At 49.5% G+C, this 21,471-nt stretch overlaps 1 protein-coding gene across 1 annotated transcript in view; it reads right to left on the reverse strand.

Annotated features, from left to right (window-relative positions):
• LOC140426781 (slit homolog 3 protein-like) overlaps positions 1-21,471 on the reverse strand; it is a 925,338-nt gene that overhangs the window by 388,717 nt on the left and 515,150 nt on the right. The window contains exon 5 of the mRNA XM_072511946.1: positions 7,605-7,676. Coding sequence (XP_072368047.1) covers positions 7,605-7,676 — 72 coding nt within the window. The remainder of the gene's footprint in view (positions 1-7,604; positions 7,677-21,471) is intronic.

A 21,471-nucleotide genomic window follows, 5' to 3' on the forward strand; every position in this document is an offset into this window, starting at 1 on the left:
CAACATGTGTTTCTAATAGGTGAAAGGTCACACTGGGTGGCACCCAGGCATCCAGCGGCACCACATGGGCAGCAGGGAAATCTTACCTGAAATCTTTTTGCAGTGGAAAATAATGTAGTTGAAAAGTTGGAGGAAAATGGATGCAGCGGGCGAAAGAACTGGAAGTAACTGAATATTAAAATGAATGTGAAAAGGGGATGTTATCAGAATGACATATTCAGAGTTCATGGTTCCAGTAAAGCTGTTTGAAAGAGCAATTAAGAAGTACAGTACGTTTTATGATAAATTAGCTCTCTCTTGTGCCTAACAGGGTGGGTACCGTGAAACACTTACTCAATAAGTATAAATCACTGCAACCATTTTACTTAGCTTTGTGTCGAAAACAGTAATTGATCTTGCTACCATCTTAGGCTTCAAGCTTTTTTTAGTTTTCACAAGTGAGTTTCGTTCATTGCAGGAATTGATAAATTACAGTAGCTTTTGGTTTCCAAAATTAAAAATTAACCAGAATAATGGGATAGACTCAATAGCATGAATTCCAAAGACATCTCAGGACTTTGGTTACAAGGTTTGATTTGGACAGGCCCAAGTTTAATTGCTACAAATGAAATAAACTTGGATAAATGAATTTTGTCCTGTCCATTGCTCTCCAAGCCCCAAAAGTCTTCTGATTGCATTAAAGAATTAAAAAGGAATGCTAAGTCTGCCATAAAACTGGAGCTATCCTGGAGGCATCCATCTCTTTAAATGGTTGTGCGGCAATGCAACCAAAAGCCACAAGGTAGCAAGAGGATGTAATACCTGACATTCCAAATTCTCTTCTCTCATTTCACTTTCCTTTCTACTATTCTCTTTATTCTCATGTCTTATATTCATTATCAGTCACTGTGGATGACAAGGGAAGCAGCAGTAGAACATAGAACATTGAACATAGAACACCCAGTGCAGAAGGAGGCCATTCAGCCCATCGAGTCTGCACCGACCCACTTAAGCCCTCACTTCCATTCTATCCCCATAACCCAATAATCCCTCCTAACCTTTTTGGACACTAAGGGTAATTTAGGATGTACAGTCCACCTATCCTGCACGTCTTTAGACTGTGGGAGGAAACCGGAGCACTCGGAGGAAACCCACACAGCCACGGGGAGAACGTACAGGTTCCGCACAGACAGTGACCCAGCGGGGAATCGAACCTGGGACCCTGGTGCTGTGAAGCCACAGTGCTAACCACTGTGCTACCGTGCTGCCCTGTACTTGGGTACCTGTACATACAGTTATATGGCTAAGACTCAGGCGCCTGTGAGTACAGCCATGGGGCTGGGCCTCAGGTACTTACCTACAGTTATATGGCTAGAATGCAGGTGCCTGTAACTACAGGTGGATTCAGGTGCCTGTAATAGAGTCACTGGGTTGAGTCTCAGGTACTTGCTAGTACAGACCTAGAGCTGTGTTATAACCCGAATGGAGGCAAGGGGGTTTGGACCATTTGGTTCCCCGTGGCCTCACCTGAATACGATCTGTGCCGATGAGGGGGTGGGGCTTGACCCTTAACTGGGGAGTTTGGCGAAACCCCAGTCCAAGTGTGGGTCAGGTACAGGGAACCTTCAGGGAGTGGTGAGTGTAGGTAACTATTGTGTATTAAACCCAATTCGGTGGACCCAACTCAGAGGGGTCGGTATACCAGTGACTGGAAGGACCGGACAGAAAGGCACCAGAGAGGTAGCCAACCCACCCACCACCCCACTGGGCGCAGCCATCACTCAGGATAGGACACATTTCATAGACGATGAGGTCGACGACCGCCAGCACCATGTGTGGCTCCCATTTGTGTCACTGTCCAGGCGAATGGGTTCCCAATCCTGATGGAATTGGATATCGGGGCTGCCGCTTCCATGGTAAATCGGGGCATGTTCGACCGCATCTGGTCCGGAGTTTTGCCAGTTGGAGCTCAAGGACACAGATGCTCGTTTAGCGACATATGTGCGGGAATCACTAGCGATTGCACGAACCTGGTTGGTCCCCATCGAGTACAAAGTACAGCAGTTCACAAATTTATTACTGTTCGTGGTCCAGGGGTCTGGGCCTAGTGTACTGGGGCGCGATTGGTTAAAGATCCTTCATTTGGATTGGCAGCGCGGTTTGCTAGATGTGCCCTGATGGAGCAAACACAGTGCTGGCAAAGTGTCCGGATATATTTTAAAAAGGCCTGAGGACTATCCGGGAGACCGCCACCAAGCTCTCATGGACCCTTGGCACAACCACAGTACTTTCGCGCCCACCCCATTCCCTATGCCCTGAAACCAAAAGTGGAGCATAGCTGGACCATTTGGAGCAGTTACAGACATAGAATTTACAGTGCAGAAAGAAGCCATTCAGCCCATTGAGTCTGCACCGGCCCATGGAAAGATCAACTTACCTAAGCCCACACCTCCACCTCCACCCTATCCCCGTAACCCAGTAACCGCATTTAAACTTTTTGGACACTGGGGCAATTTAAAATGGCCAATCCCCCTAACCTGCACATCTTTGGACTGTGTGAGGAAACCGGAGTACCGGAGAATGTGCAGACTCCGCACAGACAGTGAACCAAGCCGGGAATCGAACCTGGAGCCCTGGAGCTGTGAAGCAACTGTGCTATCCACTGTGCTACCGTGCCTCCCTTGGGAATCATCCACCCGGTACAGTTCACAGATTGGGCGGTACCAATAGTGCCAGTCCTGAAATCTGATGTCACCGTCAGCCGCGGGGATTACAATATGATGGTGAACCGTGCCTTCCGGTTAGACCATTACCCCCAATTGAAGACCTCTAGGCACGGCTCAGCTGTGGGGGGCGCATCTTCATCAAACGTGAAATGAGCCACACATACTTGCTGTTGGTTCTAGACCACGATTTGCGGAAATACGTGACGGTGTACACAGAGTTCTGCTTATACGAGTATACCAAGTTGCCCTTTGAGGTGTCGTCCGCCTGTGCCATTTTCCAGTGGGTTGAGGAAAATGTACTTCGAGGATTGCCACGAGACGCGGTTTATTTGGACAACGGTTTGGTCACCGGGTCGTTAGACAAAGAGCACATGCTGGACTTTGCAGACGTACTCCACCATTTTGAGGTGGCAGGGGTCCGGTTGCGCAGAGGAAAATGCGTCTTTCACACCCAGGAGGTGATTTACCCCGGGTATTGCACGGACCGTTACAGATTGCACCCAGTTGGCGACAAGGTGAGAACGATCAGACCAGATCCCATCCCAAAGGATCCAATGGAACTCCGTTCCTTTTTGGGGCTAATCAATTATTACAGGAAGTTCATCCAGAACTTGGCGATACTGGGCCTTTCTCTGGCCCTTTGCACCGGCTTTTAAAGAAGGGCCAGAGATGAGTTTGGGACCCACCGCAGCAGAAGGCTTCTGACACATTTCGTCGAGGTGAAGCGGCAACTTTCGTCCTCGCGGCTTCTGACACATTTCGGCCCATCAAAGCCACTCCTGCTGACTTGCGACTGCCTTGCCATTCGGCACCGGGGCTGTCTTGGCCCACAGAGTGTACGATGGGACAGAAAGGCCCATCGCTTTTCCCTCCAAGACCCTCGAAGTGGTTTTCATCACTCCATATATGGACACACCTTTACGTTCCTTACGCACCACAAACCCTTATTGGGGTTGTTAAAAGAAGACAGGGCAATTCCGCCTGTGGCATCGGCACGGATTCAGCGTTAAGTTTATTGGAGACTTACGAATTCATCCTAGGGAAGACCCAGGGATGAAGACTCCCCATGTGGATGCCTTCAGCCGGCTTCCATTGCCAACCTGGCCACCTCTGCCATTCTCGTTGGCTCAATACTCTACAAGCCCGGTAGCAGTGGCCGGCCTGATGGTCTGGGGACAGTGGAGGCAGCATATGGGATTAGAAGGGTCATCGGTGTGGCCGCCGATATGCGATAATCATCGGTTCGCCCCGGGGGGGGGGGGGCTGGATGGAGGTGGCAGCAGGCAGGGATCGAGAGATTTGGGGATCTTTTTATTGATGAGGATTTCCCGAGCTTGGAGGAGCTGGAGGAGGAGTTGAGTTGCCAGGGGGGAATGGGTTCCGGCACCTGCAGATGAGGGATTTTGTGTGGAGGCAGGTTTCAACCTTCCCGTTCCTGCCGCCCAAGGGGCTACAGGATAAGATGGTGTCAAGAACAGGAGTAGGAGAGGTGTAGGTCTCAGAGAGCAATAAGGAGCTGATGGAGTGGGAGGGAGCCCCGATAGGGGAGGTGAAGAGAAAGTGGGAAGAAGAGCTCAGCCTGGTACAGTTTAAGGTGGTCCACAGGGCACACATAACTGTGGCCCGGATGAGGAGGTGGATGATTGGTGTGGGCACTGTCAATATGTTTTGGGCGTGTCCGAGGCTGAGGGGTTTCTGGCAGTGGTTTTCTGACATCATGTCAGAGGTATTACAAATGAGGGCGGGTCCTAGCCCAGAGGTGGCGATCTTCAGTGTGTCGGAGGACCCGGGAGTCCAGCGGGCGAGAGAGGCTGACGTCCTGGCCTTGCCTCCCTGGTGGTCCTGAGACAGATCTTTGTAGGGTGGAGGGGCTCGGAGCCTCCAAAGTCGGGGGTGTGGGTTAGCGACATGGCGGGGTTTCTCAGACTCGAAAAAATTAAATTCACCTCGAGGGGTTCGTTGCAGGAGTTTACTCGGAGGTGGCAGCCGTTCATCGACTTCTTTGAGAAAAATTAAACTGTCAGCGGGGGGTGGGGGAAAGGGGAGGCATGGGAGGTGGTTGGAGAAGGTGGCACTGTTTGTGTAAGGCAGGTTGGCTGGGGTTTGTGCCCGGGGGGATTTGTTGGGTATATCATTGTGGTTTTGTTTTTATCGAAATTTGATGTTTAAAATGTAAAATGCCTCAATAAAATATGTTCTAAAAAAAAACAAAAGTAGCGGAACTTAGTGTTGCAGGCGGGATCCTGCTATAGGGTTCCCGTGTGGTGGTGCCGCCAGAGAAAGGTTGTGGACACATTCTGAAGGATCTGCACAACGGCCACCCAGGGTTCTCAAAAATGAAAATGCTGGCCCATAACTATGGCTGGTGGCCAGGCATCGATGCGGACATTGAAACATTGGCAAAACAGAGCGTACAGTGCAAGGAGAACCAATGACTGCCACCATCTGGGATTGGCTAGGCAGGCCATGGTCAAGACTGCACGTTGCTTTCGCCTGGCCTTTTCAGGGCTCTGTGTTCCTCCTCATCGTGGATGCACACTCAAAGTGGTTGGATGTCCACCGCACCGCGGCATCCACTGCACGCGGGCCACGATCGAGAAGCTCCACCAACATTTCTGCAACCATGTGATCCTGGAGGTCTTGGTCTCAGACAACGGGACAGCCTTCACCATCATGGAATTTGGTGTTTTCTTACAGGCAAACGGCATCTGTTCAAATGGACCGCGTCTGTCACCCGGCTTCGAATGGCTTGTTCGAATGGGCAGTACAAACAGTTAAGCAGGGCACGCGGGAGCAAACTACGGGTTCGCTGGTGATTCATTAGCCTGTTTTTTATTTTATTACCGGCCCACGCCGCATTCTGCTAATGGGATGATGGCTGCACATGTGATTGGGCCTTGTGTTGTCCGATATTGGAGGGAAAGTCCGCAGCGGGCAGGACCGCTCCACCTCAGATTCAGGCAGAGGGCTGGTTTAGCTCAGTGAGCTAGACAGCTGGTTTGTGATACAGAACAAGGCCAGCAGCATGGGGTCAATTCCCCTACCAGCTTACCCCACCAGGCAACGGAATGTGGCGACTAGGGGATTTTCACAGTAACATCATACTTGTGACAATAAAAGATTATTATTATTATTATGTATGGCACCTCCACTCCCTCTGGCACTGCCACCAGTGCCATCCCCTGAAGTACACATATCCCACGACGTGGAGATGTGGGATGCCGACGTGTCAGACCCGAATTTGGGCATGGAGAACCAGCTGGCTGAGGTGCCCATGGATCCGGTGGCAGTACGCTGAATTCTAGCCCTATAACTGTACTTAAAGGCACCTGAATTCTAGACCTATAACCGTACTTATAGGCATCTGTTATAGGGCTAGGATTCAGTGCCTGTAAGTGCAGTTATTGGGCTAGGATTCAGGTGCCTGTAAGTACAGTTATAGGGCTAGGATTCAGGTGCCTGTAAGTACAGTTATAGGGATAGGATTCAGGTGCCTGTAAATAGTTATAGGGCTAGGATTTAGGTGCCTGTAAGTACAGTTATAGGGCTAGAATTCAGGTGTCTGTAAGTATAGTTATAGGGCGAGGATTTAGGTGCCTGTCAGTACAGTTATAGGACTAGGATTCAGGTGTCTGTAAGTACAGTTATAGGGCTCGGATTAAGGTGTCTGTAAGTACAGTTATCAGGCTAGGATTCAGGTGTCTGTAAGTACAGTTATAAGGCTAGGATTCAGGTGTCTGTAAGTACAGTTATAGGGCTAGGATTCAGGTGCCTGTAAGCACAGTTATAGGGCTAGGATTCAGGTGCCTGTAAGTACAGTTGCAACACTCTTATCTTCTTTCATTGAATTTTCATATCTGACAAAACACCACCTCGGAGGTTCAATTAAAGTAATGGCATAGGTACAATATCACTCATCTGATCAATGCATTTGAGACCTGTTGACCATTGCAAATACAGGAGCACACGGGTTACAGGTTTGGATCAACCATTACAGGCAAGCCTGGTTAGGTTGTTCAGGTTCCACAGCAGACACTTGAGCACAAAAATCAAAGCAAACACCCCAGTACAGTACTGAGGGAGTGCAACATTGCCAGGAGTGTCTGTGTGAAATGAGATATTAAATCGAGGCCCCCTCTCAGGTGGACATGAAATATCGCACTGCACCATTTAAAAAAAGGGCAGGGCAGACCAGTAACGTACATCACATAAACAGATTATTTGGTTATTATCACATTGCTTTATGTGGGGATTTTCTATGTTACGTTACAACAGCAAATGCACTTCAAACGTATGTCATTGACTGGAAAGTGCTTGGGACAGTCTGTGATCGTGAAAGGTGCAGATAAATGCAAGTCTTTCCCAATTTGGTACCATAGATAGTAAAGCGTAAATCTGAATCCAAGATAGTTTGAAAAAATTATCCAAATTATTCAAACGTGCTTATGCCAAGTTAAGTTTATATGTCGGACTTCTTTTCCAGTTTACCAAGGTGTTGGTTCTAGAATATGGTTTTGCTTCATTTCACAGCAGAAGTTAACATCAGAAACATCCTGGTTAGTCACAGTTACGATGTTGCACCAGCTGCCCTGTGCTGTCCCAAGATGGGCAGAGGATGGGCAAGTAGAAGGGATGACAAAGGTCACCTCACACAACTTCCAGAAGAACAAATGCAGAGGATCATCTCAGTTTACAACCGTGAGATATTCATGCTGGCTTCTTGGGAGTGAGATTATTAAACTGGTTCTTTATGAAATGAGTTAAGGGTTCCATTGCACATGCCATACTGATGCAGAGGAAATCTATTGTTGTTGCGGGTCACTGGGTTAAGGGTTTTCAGGGCTGCATGAAAGAATACACTGAGGACTAAGTATGTACAACAAAAAAAAAATTACTCACAGGTTTTTGATGTCGACAATCCCACGAAAAGCTTTTCTGGGAAGAGCTTGAATCCTGTTCTCACTGAAGTCACTGTAAATAAGAAGCACTGGATTTAGGATTGTGCAATTTAAATCAGGCAACGTAGATGGTAGCAAAAATGCCAGCATCTGTTATATCACTACTGACAACTGACTGGTCAAACTGTTCAAAACAATTATTTAATGCACAGACAGAAAATTGCCATTTCCATGCACATTTAGCTTTTAAAACTTTTAACCACACTGATTCACAAAATCAGTAATTAATCCAGTTTAGTGCATTAAAACCTTAAATGTCGCCACAGCCCAGAGGCCCATAGGCTGCTCTCCCCTTTGACAGCTGACTGGTGGTGATTTAATCTGAGGGTCACCACACCTCAGGCAAGGGCCAAGCTTGAGAAGGCAGGGCCTTCATGAATAAGTTCAGCCAGGAATTGGACTGGCGGTGTTGGCGTCACTCTGCATCAGGAACCAGCCGTCCAGCCAACTTATAACACAATTGTTTATCTAGGTATAAGTAAATTTTTAAAAAATGATTCCCAATCCTTTAAAATTAGGTTTTGGCAACATTCTTCCAGGCAAAACTAAAAGCCATCAATGTTAACTTTAACAGCATTTCTGTCTCCCAAACAATACAAAGATAGCTAAAACTCCATGAAAATGAAAGCCGTGGAATGGACAAAATGTGCTTACAGACTGACACAGATACACACAACAAAAAATCTTGCAGTGAGAGCGAGGCAAAGATAGGAATGAGCAGAAAGGGGTCAAGAAACACAGAAGAGATCAGTATACACGATCATACAAGCAAAGTGAAGTGAGTAAGGGAGAGAAAGGCAAGGAGTTGGAGATTCTTTTTAACTTCACATATTGCTCCTTTGAGAGGGAAGTGTGAGACTGAGGCAGAGAGAGGGAGATAACAAGCAAGGAAAATAACAAGAGGGAGCCAGGAAAAAGTGAGAGAAACAAGGCAAGTGATGAAGAGGGAGAGATAGGGATGGATGAGGAAAATGAGCAAAGCAGAATGGAACAGAAAGTGACCAAGACAGAGGTTGGAATGAGGGAGAAGGACAGATTGGACAGAACAAAGAAGAGGGGAGAGAGAGGGACAGAAATTGAGAAGAGAACAGAGAAGGGGATTAGCACTGCTGTCTCACAGCGCCAGGAATCCAGGTTCAATTCCGGCCTTGGGTGACTGACTGTGTGGAGTTTACACATTCTCCCTGTGCCCGCGTGGGTTTCCTCCGGTTTCCTCCCATAGTCTAAAGATGTACAGGTTAGATGGATTGGCCATGCTAAAAGAAATTTCCCCTTGGTGTCCAAAAATGTGCAGGTTAGGTGGGATTATGGGGATAGGGTGGGGGAGTGGGCCTAGGTAGGATGCTCTTTCAGAGGGTCGGTGCTGACTCAATGGGCCGAATGGCCTCCTTCCACACTGTAGGGAGTCTTTGGTTCTATCAGATGAAAGAGGAGACAGTGAGGCAGAAATAGGCAGGAGACAAAATTGGAGGGAAAGGGAGAGAAAAACAAGAAAGAGGACAAATCAATTTAACTGCGTTCTGTCAGCCACACTGAATAGCTCTTTACTGATCATTCACCTCTTTGTACGAATGATGTGATTTTGTGACAGATCTCATCTTTTCTTTCAATGACTGATGTTGCCTTTCAACTATGTGTGTGTGTGTACGCAAGTCACAGAACCAGAGAAAGAAAGACCGACTATTGTATTTTGATGTTATTGCCGAGCTTTTGTGAGGTTTTACTTAGACAATACTTCTAGTCTCACTGAACCTTGATGACAGCTTCGCTTGTCCATGACTAACCTGAGATAGTCGGTATAGAGCAACATCAAACAATTTATGAATAGGTTTTTACAAAGATTTCAGGGCAGGCACAGGGGCTGGATTCTCCTATTTTGAGGCAATGTCCGGAGGAACTGTCTGGTTTTACAACGAAAATGTTGCCCGCTGGACACAGTCCGCAGCCACCACGCCGGGTTCACGAAAACTGAGGGCACATGTGTCCCGCGCCGTCGGGAACTCGGCCCATCGAGGGCGGAGCATCGGGGGAGGGCTTTCAGGTAACGTCCTGAGGCGGTCCCAACGGCGTACTCTTCGATGATGTCATTTTGGAGGGGCTGGAGCATCCGACAACAGGCGCCGCCCCCGTTTCAGTCGTAAACAGGGATTCTCCACCCAATCGGCGATTACAATATCGGCGTCGGGCAACGGAGAATCCCGCCTATGGTATTCAGACAGACTATTCTGTGCTCAGTCTCTTGGAGCCTCTGAACCCTCTTACTTCTAATGCCACAGTTACATCAGTAATATCATGGTCTTATTATCCCACATAGTGGATTCACAACAAGCTTTTCATTTGGGTTTCTAGCTTAAACAAGTTAACCAAAGTTCCAGCACTTTTACTTTTCAAATGTTTCACCAGAACTTTTTAACAGCTTCAGCTACAGCCACCTTTCAACTGGGAAATGTTGAATCTTTGAGGTGACAAGAGCCTGGTGTGAATGCAGCGACATAAACAAACTTATACAAATAGGATCTCCATTCATATTTAAAGTGCTTCAGGTTTTATCAGCTAACACTGGGGCAGTGCTAACATTAGCATGGTCACAGATTCAATGTGCAATGACAGCTCCAAACAGGGGGCTTGTCAGCTCAATACCTCTCTGCCACAGTTGGAGATGAATTTTGACAGTGCTCTTTCTAGCAAGTGATGCTTTGCCAAGAAAAAAAAACCTCTCCACCTTGGTGAGCAGGATGAATAAAAATAACTGTGGGGAGGCTAATGACACAGTCCATTCCCAGTTACAAGCAGAAGATACACTGATGGTAACACCTCTCTACCTAGCACTGAAAACAGAGCAGCGGGAGTGGTGGGAAGCCAATATTTTGTTTCAAACTCTGCCTGAGGTCCTCAGCTAGATTTTTGATAGATTTTCAAGCAAGTCTGAAAATATTGCTGGAGGCAGAGCGAGTGGCATAACCAGCAGCCCATAAGGAATTGGTGCAGGTAACTCTGAACGTGGGTGGAAAACCTTGACTAGCTTGCAGCAAACCACACGATATCCATCGCAATCCGGGATTAATATTTCCTCTGAAAGATTTACCTTCCAGCTCATCTTCACAGAGAAGAGGTTGTATTTCCTGCACATCCCATAATCCTCCCCTCTTCAAACCAGATTGGCAAGCTGTCCTCCAGCGCCTGTTGATCATTGGCAGCCTGTGGTAAACCACTGTATTGTATTATACCTACTATATGTAACATGCCTGGGCTTGCCCCTGCTGGCTCCACCTGTGGCTCTTTCCCTCGGGCTCGGGTATAAAGGTGGCCAACCTCCGGCCCTGCCTTCAGTCAGGGGCCGGCTGCCAGCAGGTATCTTTAAGCTAATTAAAGCCACAGTTTCACTCTCAACTTGTCCTCTGTCATTATTGATGGCACATCAATTTAATTAGCTTAAAGTTTTAAGATGGACCAATCACTCAAACCTGATCGCCTGGAGCTGGACCCCCAAGCAGCCGACGCCACTACCATGTTCGAACACTGGCTATGCTGCTTCGAAGCCTACATCGAATCCTCTGCCATTGCCGTCGCCGAGACCCACAAGCTGCGAATTCTCAACTCCTGGGTGAGCCCGTAAGTATACCTTATTATCAGGGACACTGCCTCGTACACAGATGCGATAACGTTGTTGAAAAGACAGTATGTCAGGAAAGTCAACGAGGTGTACGCTAGGCATCTCCTTGCCAGGAGGCGACAGCACCCCGGAGAATCGCAAGCTGAATTTCTGCGCGCATTGCGGGTACTCAGCCGGAACTGCAATTGTAAGCCGGTAGCGGCTGTCGAGCACACAGAGTTGTTGATCCAGGATGCCTATGTCACAGGCATAATGTCAAATTACACCCGCCAGCGCCTACTAGAAAGGGGTACACTCGACCTCCAAGTGACAGTACAGATTTCAGACTCGTTAGAAGTGGCCTTCCACAACATGAATGTCTACACCTCCGACCACTCGGCACCCTCGTGGACGTCATGGGCGCCGCCATCACCCGACCCGGGGGCACCAGAAGCCTGTGCCATGAACCCCAAACAACGCTGCCCAGCGAGGAGCGCGACCTTCAACGGGTGCGGAAAGAAGGGCCATTTCGCTAAAGTCTGCGAGGCCCTTCCTGTTTTTAAACCCAGCAGCGCTGCGTGTAGCCCGTGGAGGCCGCCATCGTCACCGCCACTCACCACTTGCGATCCCTGGGGGCCGCCATCTTTGAATCACCCCACCACCTCCCGGAACTCCTGCTCACCCGATCGTAAGCTGGCCTCCTCTACCCTCGATCAGCCCGCCCACCTTCCGCAGCTCGCCTCCATCACCCTCGACCAGTCTCGACCGCATCACCTTGCCAACTCCATGATGGCCGTCCGGATCAACAGCCACGAGACAACCTGCCTTTTCGACTCCGGGAGCACAGAGAGTTTCGTTCATCCAGATACGGTACGGCGCTGCTCTCTCCCAATCTTACCCGCGACGCAGAAAATCTCCCTGGCTTCCAAATCGCATATCGTGGAAGTCCGTGGGTAGTGTGTTGCAACCCTTACAATACGGGGCGTTGAGTACAAAAACTTCAAACTCTACGTACTCCCACAACCCGACGCTGCCGTGCTACTGGGGCTCGATTTCCAGTGCCATCGCAAAAGTGTTACCTTGGAGTTCAATGGACCCCTGCCCCCCCTCACCGTCTGTAGCCTCTCAACCCTTAAGGTCGCCCCACCCCCGCTCTTCGCTAACCTCACCCCAGACTGTAAGCCCGTCGCCACTAGGAGCAGACGATACAGTGCTCGGGACAAGGCCTTTATCAGGTCGGAGGTCCAGTGACTTCTGCGGGAAGGGATCATAGAGGCTAGTACTAGCCCCTGGAGAGCCCAAGTGGTGGTCGTCAAGACTGGGGAGAAGCACCGGTTGGTCATCGACTACAGTCAGACTATCAACCGGTACATGCAGCTCGATGCGTACACCCTCCCCTGCATATCTGACATGGACAATCAGATTGCGCAGTACCGAGTCTTCTCCACGATTGATCTGAAGTCCGCGTACCACCAGCTCCCTATCCGCCCGGAGGACCGCCAATACACTGCCTTCGAGGCAGATGGCCAACTCTATCACTTCCTCAGGGTCCCATTCGGCGTCACCAATGGGGTCTCGGTCTTCCAACGGGAGATGGACCAAATGATTGGCCAGTACGAGCTGCAGGCCACATTCCCGTATCTGGATAATGTCACCATCTGCGGCCATGACCAGCAGGACCATGCCGCTAACCTCCAAAAATTCCTCCACACCGCCAAGCTCCTTAACCTCATGTACGATAACGAGAAATGCATTTCCGCACAACCCGCCTAGCCATCCTTGGCTACATGGTGGAAAACGGAGTCCTAGGGCCCGACCCCAACCGCATGCGCCCCTTCTAAAACTTCCCCTTCTCCACTTCCTCAAGGCCCTGAAGAGATGCCTGGGGTTCTTTTCCTATTATGCCCAGTGGGTCCCCAATTATCCGGACCATGCCCGCCCACTCATTAAATCCACCCTTTTTCCCCTGACGGCTGAGGCCCGCCTGGCCTTCAACCGCATCAAAGCAGATATTGTCAAGGCCGCAATGCACGCAGTAGAAGAGTCCATCCCGTTCCAGGTGGAGAGCGATGTGTCTGACTTTGTCCTGGCAGCTATCCTCAACCAGGCGGGTAGGCCCGTGGCTTTCTTCTCCCGTACCCTCCAGAGCTCTGAAATTCGACACTCCTCCATCGAAAACGAAGCCCAAGCCATTGTGGAAACTGTGCTACATTGGAGGCATTACCTGGCCGGCAGGCGATTCACTCTTCTCACTGACCAACGGTCGGTTGCCTTCATGTTCAATAACACACAGCGGGGCAAGTTAAGAATGATAAGATCCTAAGGTGGAGGATCGAACTCTCCACCTATAATTATGATATCTTGTATCGACCTGGGAAACCCAATGAGCCCCCAGATGCCCTGTGCCGCGGTACATGTGCCAGCGCACAAGTAGACCGACTTCGGGCCCTCCACAATGACCGCCGTCACCCGGGGGTCACCCGGTTTTTCCACTTCATCAAGGCCCGCAACCTGCCTTACTCCATCAAGGAGGTCAGGGTCATGACCAGGGACTGCCAGGTCTGCACGGAGTGCAAACCACACTTCTATCGGTCAGACAGAGCACACCTGGGAAAGGCCTCCCGCCCCTTTGAGCACCTCAGCGTCGATTTCAAAGGGCCCCTCCCCTCCACTGACCGTAACATGTACTTCCTCAACATCATTGATGAGTACTCACGTTTCCCTTTCGCCATCCCGTGCCCTGACATGACATCTGCCACAATCATCAAGGCCCTGCATGGCCTCTTCACCTTATTCGGTTTCCCCAACTACAACCACAGTGATCAGAGTTCCTCCTTCATGAGTGATGACCTGCGTCAGTACCTGCTTACCAAGGGCATAGCCTCAAGCAGGACTATCAGCGACAACCCCCGGGGGAACAGGCAGGTGGAGAGGGAGAACGTGACGGTCTGGAAGGCCGTCCTCCTTGCTCTATGGTCCAGAAGTCTCCCTGTCTCCCGCTGGCAGGAGGTCCTCCCCGATGTGCTCCACTCCATCCAGTTGCTCCTGTGTACCGCCACCAATGTGACTCCTCATGAGAGAATGTTTGTCTTCCCCAGGAATAGTCCACCTCAGGGGTCTCACTCCCGTCCTGGCTGATGGTCCTAGGGCCCGTCCTCCTCCGGAAGCATGCGAGGAGTCAGAAGTCGGATCCCCTGGTCGAAACGGTCCATCTCCTCCATGCTAACCCCCAATATGCCCACGTGGCACAAGATGACGGGCTGGAGGACACAGTCTCCCTTCGGGATTTGGCACCCGCAGGTTCACCAGCGACCATCACCACTACCCCTGACCCTACACCTTCTCCCTCCATTGCTAACCATGGTGCACCAGGGCCATGGCATACTCCACTAGTTCCAGTGCATGGCACGCCAGAGCCTCAGGGTCCGTCGCCAGGCACTCATCTACTTGGTGACGCCGAAGACTACACGCTGCTGGACACGCAGGCCTCAACACTTCATCCGACACTAGTATCCACACCACAGCCGGGACTGTGGTCACAGCGGAAAGACAAAGCCCCCGACAGACTTGATATATAATTCAACCCATCCACTTCACCCTTGCCGGACTCCTTTTTTTAAACAGGGGGTGAATGTGGTAAACCACTGTATTGTATTATACCTGCTGTATGTAACATGCCCGGGCTTGCCCCTGCTGGCTCCGCCTGTGGCTCCTCCCCTCGGGCTCAGGTATAAAGGTGGCCAACCTCCGGCCCTGCCTTCAGTCTGGAGCCAGCTGCCAGCAGGTATCTTTAAGCTAATTAAAGCCACACTTTCACTTTCAACTCGTCCTCTGTCGTTATTGATGGCACATCACAGCTCACTGAACAATTTTAAATGAAGCGTAACCACAAAATGGATTCAGCTTCTGGGCTCGCTACTGCCATCTTGTGTGCAGTAAGATCACTCTGCCCAGTACCCATGCCTATCCAGAAAAACCAAAATACACAGATAGAGAAGTAAATATTGTTTGGCGGATTACCAAACAGATCCAATTTCATGAATGTACCTCAGTAGGAAATAAAACTAAACCCATGTTCAGTAACAGCTTAAATATTGGTCTGGATATTGTGGTGGTAATGATTACAAAACTGTCAAAGTTTGCTCCTCCTTTACAATTGACAGCAGATTTGGTTGTCCTCACACAAATTGTTAAACATGAAGATCTAGAAGCGGCTGCCTGCGATTCTACATTTCTCCAGAGAGTGCGTTGTTCAGGTGCCCCCACCACCCTGAACCCAATTAACTAGAAATTATTAAACGGAGGAGAATTTGTTATTTTCTGCAATCCACTTCACGATTTAAAACATTTGAAAGGTTATGCCTGCTTGAATGAAGTGTAACTGGGGGCGGGATTCTCCCATTTGCCGGCAGAGTGTCCACGCCGTCGGAAACGCCGTTGCGTTTCACAACGGCATGAACAGGCCGCTGGGAGTACCGATTCTGGCACCTACAGGGGGCCAGCATGGAGCTGGAGTGGTTCGCGCCGCTCCAGCCTCCCATTCCGGCGTGAACTGTGTGCCGCGCCAACCCATGCATGTGCGGTGGCGCCCCTCAACATGCTGGCCCCGACGCAACATGGCGCGGGGGTTCAAGGTCCACCGGCGCATAAGAAAATAAGCCTGGGGAGCAAGAGGCCGGCCCGCCGATTGGTGGGCCCCGATCACGGGCCAGGCCCATTGGAGGCACCCCCCGGGGTTGGAGCCCCCCTCCCCCCCCCCAAACAGGCCACCCACCGACACTGCGCGCAGAGTTTCCGCCGGCTGCGACCAGGTGTGGAGGCGCCAGCGGGACTCTGCCTTTTTAGAGCGGCCGCTCGGCCCATCCGGCCCGGAGAATCGGCGGCCCGGCCGCGTGCAACGGCCCGCGACCGGCGCTGCGCAAACGCGCCGGCGCCCGATTCTCCGCTCCGAGGAGAATCGCGTGCTGCCGTCGGGGTGGCGTGACGCGGTTGCAGGGCCTCTCCGACCCGGCGTGGGGCTGGGAGAATCCCACCCTGGGTTTCTGATAGCACACAAAGATAACCCGAGACCCAGGTTCAATTCCAACCTCAGGTGACTGCCTGTGTCGAGTTTGCGCATTCTCCCCCTATGGTAATTACTGCTCTGCAACCTCTCTGGCCTTGAAAGCTCATTTTATACTTGCCTTACATTTATTCTGCTATCTTAAAATGTTAACATTTAAAGGATTCCTAGTTTTTAGTTCCTGGTTTGCAGTCACATTCAAAGTGATGGCAGAAAAAGAGACGTTCACACAGCCATGATCGTTAAACCTTTGTCAGCAGCTTTCTTCAAGATCAGCAGCAAACTCACAAACATTACGGCTTGACATGACTGAGTGTCTTGCTAGACCATTTCAGGAGGCAGGTAAGAGTCAACCACCTTGCTCTGGATTTGGAGTCACATGTAGGTTAGACACAGCTAGTAATGAGGGCAGACTTCCCTCCCAAAAGGATGTTCGTGAACAAGATGAGTTTTTAACACTCATCCAGCAGTTTCCCGATCACCATTGCCGAGACAAGCTACTTATGCCAGACTTATTTCAATCAATTGAATCCAAAGTAGACGCAATTTGAATTCATGTTTCTGAAGCATTAGCCTAAGCCTCTGGGCTACTCGTCCAGTAACACAACAACTATGCCACTTTTCCCATTACAACCTTCTAACTCAGTGGCATGATGGCCACCACTGAGCCACAGCCTACACTGAAGAGGTCTATTTACCAGTCTCCTCCCTATCCAGAATGCTCCTAGATCACTAAATCCATTTTGCTGTAATATCCTGTCAGCAGCAGTGCAGGCAGGAGGTTTCCCATGCCATTGGGAATGAAGAGGCAGTACAGCCAGGTTTTAAATGTTTCGGGTGTCTTATAAGCCTGCCGCATCCAACAGACCATGTAGAATTTAACTTAATAATCAAATAATTAATTCACTTAATTCCCTCAGGAAGGTGAACAACTTCAGGTTAAATGACCATGAAGATAAATTCTGTCAAATTTCTCTTTGATTGCCATGCAAACTCCAGGATGTCAGTTTGACTAGAATCTGCATTACTCAACACTATCCTGTTGCATTCTATACACAACATCCCATCATCCCAGGGGGACAGGATCTACAATGTTCAAAAAATGATTTCATCATGTGTCTAAATCAATTCTCACAACTGTCAATCCTGAAAAACTGGATAGCAAAGGAACTAGGATATTTACAGATGAATATGGAGTCTGTGGTGATGCAAGACCCTTGGTCAAAGGTACATGAGGGATATAATGAAAATGAGGAACACATGGGAACGGGAGACTACAGGAATCTCTGTTCAAAGTTTTATCCAAATTCCTTACAGCCTAGTAGATGAAGGCACCAGCTGGTGTAGCATGAAAGCCACATTAGCTAGAAGATTCAAGGTTTGATGCTGGCTCTGTATTGAGTTTGCCAAATTCACTCCAGGGCAGTGGACTAAAATTGACTTCCGAGAAAAGGGGGTAAAAAAAGTCACTCGTCTTCTTCGCCTGGTTTCTATCCAGTGGACATTCACGTGAGAACAAAATCAGGACTAACTGTAACGCCCCTTTGTTCGAACGATAACAAGTTGCCTTTAAACGTCGACTTTAACATCAAAACCATGGATGCTTAACAGTCAGAATTTGACACTAAGTCAAAGAAGGAGCTATTAGGAAAGGCAGCTGTAAGCTTGATCAAAGAGGTGGGTGATAAACAAGGTCTTATAGGATGAAAAGGAATCCCAAGGCAGAGGAGTTTAAGTAAGGAATTGAAGTGTGAGGTCAGGACAATTGAAGGCACAAGTGCTGTTGGAGGCAAAACGGGACCCATTAAAGGCCAGAGGTGGAGGAATAAAAATTAATTTGCTGGCAAATCTTTCAGGCTGCAGGTAGTTACCACAGGATGGGGCATAGTCATGAAGCAATTTAAACACAATGATGAGATATTTAACTTGGGGATTTTGAGGGGCATGGTGCTGTTGGTCAGTGACAACAGAAGCAATAAGTGTGTGGGACTTGCTGTGGGACAGAAAACACCAGAAAACATTTGGATAAGCCGCAGCTTACAGACATTGAAGGATGGAAGGCAACCAGGAAACCATTGGAGCTGTTGAATCTGGAGGTGACAAAGGCCTGGGTCAATTCTTCAGCAACAGATGGGCTAAGATAGAGCAGAGGCAGCCATCAGTACAGCAATGGGAGTATGGGACTAGTCAGGGGTCAGGCTTAGTCATAGGGTGGGGGGGTGAGGTGTAGTCAGGTGCTTGGGACAGTGGTCAGAATTGCCAGGAGGGTTAGGAGGGTTAGCTCGTGGGTCTAGTATGGTGTCCACGCCCTAGTTATCCAGGAATTACAAGTAGTTTCATTCACCTAACTTTTCCTGGGTAACCATTCTGTTAAGAGAATCGGAACCATCTAAAGTCAGTGGATTAGTTAAATCGGAGTTTTTGAAGGTTCCAGGCGCAGGGTAATTGCCCATCAGAAGTTGAAACGTCCAGGGAAATTCCATGCTGTCCTAGCATGGGGGCCTCCAGGGAGTTCCCTATGCATCCTATGGAGCATCTCCAGGGTACATCTAAGACTGAATGTCAGACAACATCAAGTTGCACTTATATCGCACCCATAATGTAAGAAAACATCACAAGGGGCTCCGTAAAAGTGTTATCAGGCAAGAAATGATAGCAAGTCGAATTCATTAGGTCAGATGACCAAACACTTAAAATAAATAAAATAATTAATCTTTATGTCACAAGTAGGCTTACATTAACGCTGCAATGAAGTTACTATGAAAAACACCTGGTCGACACATTCCAGCACCTGTTCGCTGGTCAAAGAAGTGGGTCTTCGCACTCTTAAAAGGAGAGAGGGAGGTGCTATGGGCTTGGAAGGAAATTCCAGAACATTGGCCACAAGAGGTTGAAAACAAAGCCACTAATGATGGGGTGAAGGAAGGCAGTGTTGCATAGGAGGTCAGAATCGTTGAAACATAGAGCACAGAAGCTTCCTGGCCCATTGGAGATGGCTTCAGATGTTGGGAGGGGGCAGGGATGTTCTGGGAATGTATCGGAAACTCCAGTCAGGATGGTTCCCAGGTGCTCTTCTGCCTCTTGGTGAGTTTCCCAGAGGCGAAGTGCAATGGGAATCAGTGACCACTCCACAAAGGCAGGACCCCATCAAGGGCCATTATCCAATAACAACTGAACTTTCCTGGAGTTGGCCGGGTCCTACGCATCTATGTAGCTCAGAAGTTACATGCAGGTGGCTTCCTGGAGCCTCCTCTCAAGCCTCTAATGAGGGAGCCACAAAGCCACAATCATTCCTCTTCCAGACTGATAGCCAGAATAGCTCAGATCATTCATTAAAATAACAATGTTTTACAGCTAACCCAGAACTTGAGGCGCCCTTAGCAGTGCCCACCTCTCTCAGTGGAGCTTCCAGCTTCCAGCATTGCTTTCACTTAATTGGACAGCAAACATGAAGGTTGCCATGATTGATAGACTCCCATGGGATTGCGCCACTGTGCCAGCAACAGACACCAGCAGGATCAAGTCCAGGAATCATCCCGACCCTCACTTATTTTCTATGGCGTAGATATCAGTCTGAGTTTGCAAAGGGTTGTAGGATTGGGGCAAAGTCATAGAGGGATTTGAAAATGAGGGTGAGAATTTTAAAACCCACAAATTGATGGACCAAGAACTAATGTAGGTCAATGAGCACAGAGGTAATGGGTGAATAATGTGAGTCAGGGGGCGGGATTCTCCGAAATGGAGACAGAGTGTTCGCGCCGTCGTGAACGCCGTCGAGGTTCACGACGGCGCGAAACGGCCCCTATCCCGACCGATTCAGGGCCCGATAATGGGCTAGGAGCGGCGCCGCGTCATTTACGCGCGCCAGGCCTTGGTGTCGCGTAAAGGCAGCGCCGCATACATGACGCGGCCGGCGCCGCACAACTGCCGTCACCCGCGCATGCGCAGTTGCCGTCTTCTCCGAGTCCGCCCCGCAAGAAGATATCTGACGGATCTTGCGGGGCTGCGGAAGAAAGGAGGTCCTCCTTCAGAGAGGCCGGCCCGACGATCGGTGGGCACCGATCGTGGGCCAGACCCCATTTGAGGCCCCTCCCCGGTGCAGGATCCCCCCTTGCCCCCCCCGCAGGCCGCCCCCCCCCCCCCCCCCCACCCCAGCGTTCCCGCGCTGCGACCAGGCCGGCAGCGACCTGGCCGGCAGCGACCAGGTGTGGATGGAGCCGGGGGGAACCTGCCGTTTTGGGCAGGCCGCTTGGCCCATCCGGGCCGGAGAATCGCGGGGGTACCGGTGAATCGCCATTTTGGCTGTCTCGGGCGATTCACTGTACCGCGCCGCGCAAAACGCGATTGTGCCGATCTGGCCGCTTCCGTGAATCGCGGGAGGGCGTCGGACCAGCATTGCGTGAAAATCTGGCGACCCAGGCGATTCTCCCAACCAGCGCGAGAGCGGAGAATCGTGCCCAGGGTATTGGCAGCAGCACTCTAACTGCACATAGGCAATGGAGGGGTCGAGCAAAGTGGTGGAGGTTGAACTGGGCTCTGAATCAATGACTAATACTCATGCATATAGAAACAGAATGCCATTTATTGAGGTACTCAAATGTTCAACATATTCTTGAAGAAAAAAGGAATCAAATAGAAGAAAAACAAATTTCTTGGCGGTCCCTATTCCATTTAATGTGACTTCACTGGGATTGACAATGAATATTCCACATCCTAACCTTCCAAGCAAATCACATCAATAACATCCATTTGTGTAGTAGTTTGTGGAAATAAGGCATCTTCTTTCTAAGGACTTGATATTCATTTGATCTGCAGCCGAATAAAAGTAGAAACAAAGTCAATTCATATGTCTTTGATTAATGCATATTTCTGCCCCACGGCCATGGATAAGGCCAGAAATAGGCCTCAGGAGAGTTCTTATTCCTCTTAGTCTGCACCAGATAGAGTGCAGGCAGGGTTTGGTACAATTAACTATTCATTTAAATATTTACACAGCCTATGCAACGTGTGTCATCACAGATATTTTGGCATGCTGTCCCGAAATCTGGGATGGGGCACAGCCAAAATGGTTTCCAGAGTACTATAATTTACGAAAGAATTAGGTTTTTGACTGCTTGACAAAAACTTTTCAAATAAAGTTGCCCCTTTGAAATG

Source organism: Scyliorhinus torazame, chromosome 7 (assembly GCF_047496885.1).
Source record: "Scyliorhinus torazame isolate Kashiwa2021f chromosome 7, sScyTor2.1, whole genome shotgun sequence".
NCBI lineage: Eukaryota > Metazoa > Chordata > Chondrichthyes > Carcharhiniformes > Scyliorhinidae > Scyliorhinus > Scyliorhinus torazame.